This window comes from Sciurus vulgaris (genome assembly GCF_902686455.1).
Source record: "Sciurus vulgaris genome assembly, chromosome: X".
In the NCBI taxonomy this organism is placed as follows: domain Eukaryota; kingdom Metazoa; phylum Chordata; class Mammalia; order Rodentia; family Sciuridae; genus Sciurus; species Sciurus vulgaris.
In genome coordinates this window covers 3819338-3821855 of record NC_136471.1, presented here as the reverse complement: position 1 = coordinate 3821855, position 2518 = coordinate 3819338, and the positions used below count along the sequence as shown (strand labels likewise).

At 45.3% G+C, this 2518-nt stretch overlaps 1 protein-coding gene across 1 annotated transcript; it reads left to right on the top strand.

Annotated features, from left to right (window-relative positions):
• Positions 1–1539: 1539 nt before the first annotated feature.
• On the top strand, positions 1540–2198 carry LOC306651345 (uncharacterized protein). The gene is made up of 2 exons (XM_079123941.1): positions 1540–1720; positions 1862–2198. The coding sequence occupies exons 1-2, from the start codon at positions 1610–1612 to the stop codon at positions 2078–2080; spliced, it is 330 nt and encodes a 109-aa protein (XP_078980067.1). The 5' UTR covers positions 1540–1609; the 3' UTR covers positions 2081–2198.
• Positions 2199–2518: the final 320 nt, after the last annotated feature.

The window sequence follows — 2518 nt, the reverse complement described above, 5'->3', positions numbered from 1 at the left end:
ACTGGACATCCACATGTAGTAGAATGAAATTGAATCTTTTTCTCACCCTGCACTAAATTGAACTCAAAGTGGATCAAGGACCTTAGCCTGAAGCCATCGACTTGTGTCTACTAGAAGAAAGTGTAGGCCCAACTCTCCATCATGTCAGCTTAAGAACCAACTTCCTTAACAGAATTCCATTTAATTAAATCTATTTTTCTCTTTTGTTTTTCTATTTTCAGTATTTTGTTTATATTACTTTAATTTCTAAATAATTTTTTCCTTATTTTCTTAAAATATTAAGTACACTTCTTTTTCTAGGTTATTAAAAGAGAAGCTAAGATTGTTGATTTAAGATTTTTTTCTCTTCAATTACAGGCATATGTAAATTTCCATTTAAGTAGTGATTTGGTGGCTTTACAGGCATATGTAAATTTCCATTTAAGTAGTGATTTGGTGGCTTTACATAAATTCTGTTGTTTTTTATTTTTATTTTGCCTAAAATATATTCTACCTTCCTTTTGATTTATTCTTTTCCCATAAATTACTTAGAATATATTATTAGCTTTCAAATATTTGGGGATTTCTCAGACACCTTTCCCATATTGATTTCAAATTTAGTTCTATTGTGATCAGAAAACAAACTGCATGACTAAAACCTTTCTAAATTATTGAGACTCAATTTATGATCCAGGATTTTCCCTATTTTGATAAATATCCCATAGGTGATCCAAGTGAGTGTGAATTCTAATGTTATTGTGATTTTTCCATAAATGTCAATTATGTCGATTTAGTTGATGTAGTTCAAATTTTCTATGTCTTTGCTGATTTTCTCTCTACTTGTTTTTTCACTTATTGAGAGAAAGGTATTGAAAGCTCTATGATTGCAGTCTCGTAGTTATGTTTCTCCTTGTACTTTTAGCCCTTTTGTTTCAAGTAGTTTGAAGCTTTGGTATTAGTAGCATTTAGAAATTTTTGTTATTTTTTACTTGATAGCTTTATTATGAAATGATTTTTTTTTATCTTTAATAATATTCCTTCCTCTGAAATCTATTTTGTCTTATATAGCCACTCTGGCCTGTAGCTAACTCTATCATCCCTTTCATTTAGGGACAAAATTCCAAATGAAAGATCCTCAACCAAGGGGAGTAACCGAACATCAAGGTGTGTCTTAAATATGGAGTGCTTTTAGGTAAGACATACCTGAAGTAGGTCCTGGTGGAGGGAGAGAAGAGGATGTACCACTCACTGCAGGGGGTGTTTGTGGAGAGGTGTGGAGGAAACGCCCTCTCTGGGCCCTGTGATCCACCAAAACGGAACCTGGGGAGATGAGGAGGCATCCCCTATGCCTCTGGGAAAGCTCTCCAGGAGCGCTGGGCAAAGCCCCCCTTTCTCCAAGCAGACGATCTTGGCCTCCTGGTCATAGGCCCCCTAGGGCCCCATAGACCTGTCCAGATGAGGAGGCTTTGTGACCTCCAAGCCCCTCCCCCCAGGCCTGGGGGTGTGGCTGGGGGTGTGGCTTGCTGACCCAACAAAGCCCAAGGGCGTGGCCACCCATTGTCCTGGGGCGCATATATCCAGGGAGTCAGGCCGGCCTGGGCAGACCACCCGGAGTTGCTGGTGAGGAAACATGGTCGCGAAAACAGCAGCATCGGTTTCCTGCAGCGAAAGATCCAACTCAGCTATCAAAGTGGGAAAGAGGAAGATGAGTCCGCCTCTAACCAAGGGCAGGAAAGGAAAGGTGAGCTGAGTCACCCACCCTGCTCTTCTGCCCCAGGACCGCCCCTCCCCAGACGCCTACCCTGACCTCCCCCGTCCTCCACCCTCTGCCCCCACACCGGTGCCCCTCTGTCTGTCATCTCCCCGTTGTCTGTCCTTCCAGGGGCGTAAGGTGACCAACAAGGTCAAAAGGCACCTGGGAGGCGTTGCGAAGAACAAAGATGCTGCCCGACCTCCTGCCTCTGCCACTGAAGCCAGTAGAAAGAGAGTGCCCACCCGACAAAGCCACAGTCAGGAGCTGAAAAAGAAGGTCAGTCTGGAGGAGCCAGACGTGGAACAACGGAGCGTGGGAAGCTCCACCTCCTCCGGTGAAGACCTGTGACACCGGCGAGGCCGGACATCTCAGGACCGTCCCTGAATCTCCAGAGGTCTGGCAGCAGGGAGGTGGTCACTGGGCCAAGGAGAAATTTTACACCAAAGTGCGATGATGGAGAAAATAAAATCGGTCTCTCTGAGTTGTGGTTGTGTGTGTGTGTGTGTGTGTGTGTGTGTGTGTTCTCTGATGGCGGGGAGGGAGAGGGAGGGGATGGTGTGGGTGGGAGGAGAGGGAGGTGGGTCCTGTGGGGCTGTGGGTCCCACCCACAGGGCTACAGAGAGCCAGACCTGGAGCATGAGGACCAGCACCAGGTGGGTGCTCAGCACTGAAGACTGATGTCCTCAACAATGGGTCACTAGAGTGGAGGAGCGGAACACCTGGTGGTTTGCATTAGTTTGCAGGAGTAGTATAGCAACTTCTGAATATAGATTGCCAGTACCTAGC

Bases quoted from the DNA above. Each gene is read 5' to 3' on its own strand.
- LOC306651345 (XM_079123941.1), top strand. From the start codon at position 1,610: ATGGTCGCGAAAACAGCAGCATCGGTTTCCTGCAGCGAAAGATCCAAC. The intron at 1,721-1,861 runs GTGAGCTGAGTC...CTGTCCTTCCAG, and splicing joins CCAAGGGCAGGAAAGGAAAG to GGGCGTAAGGTGACCAACAA.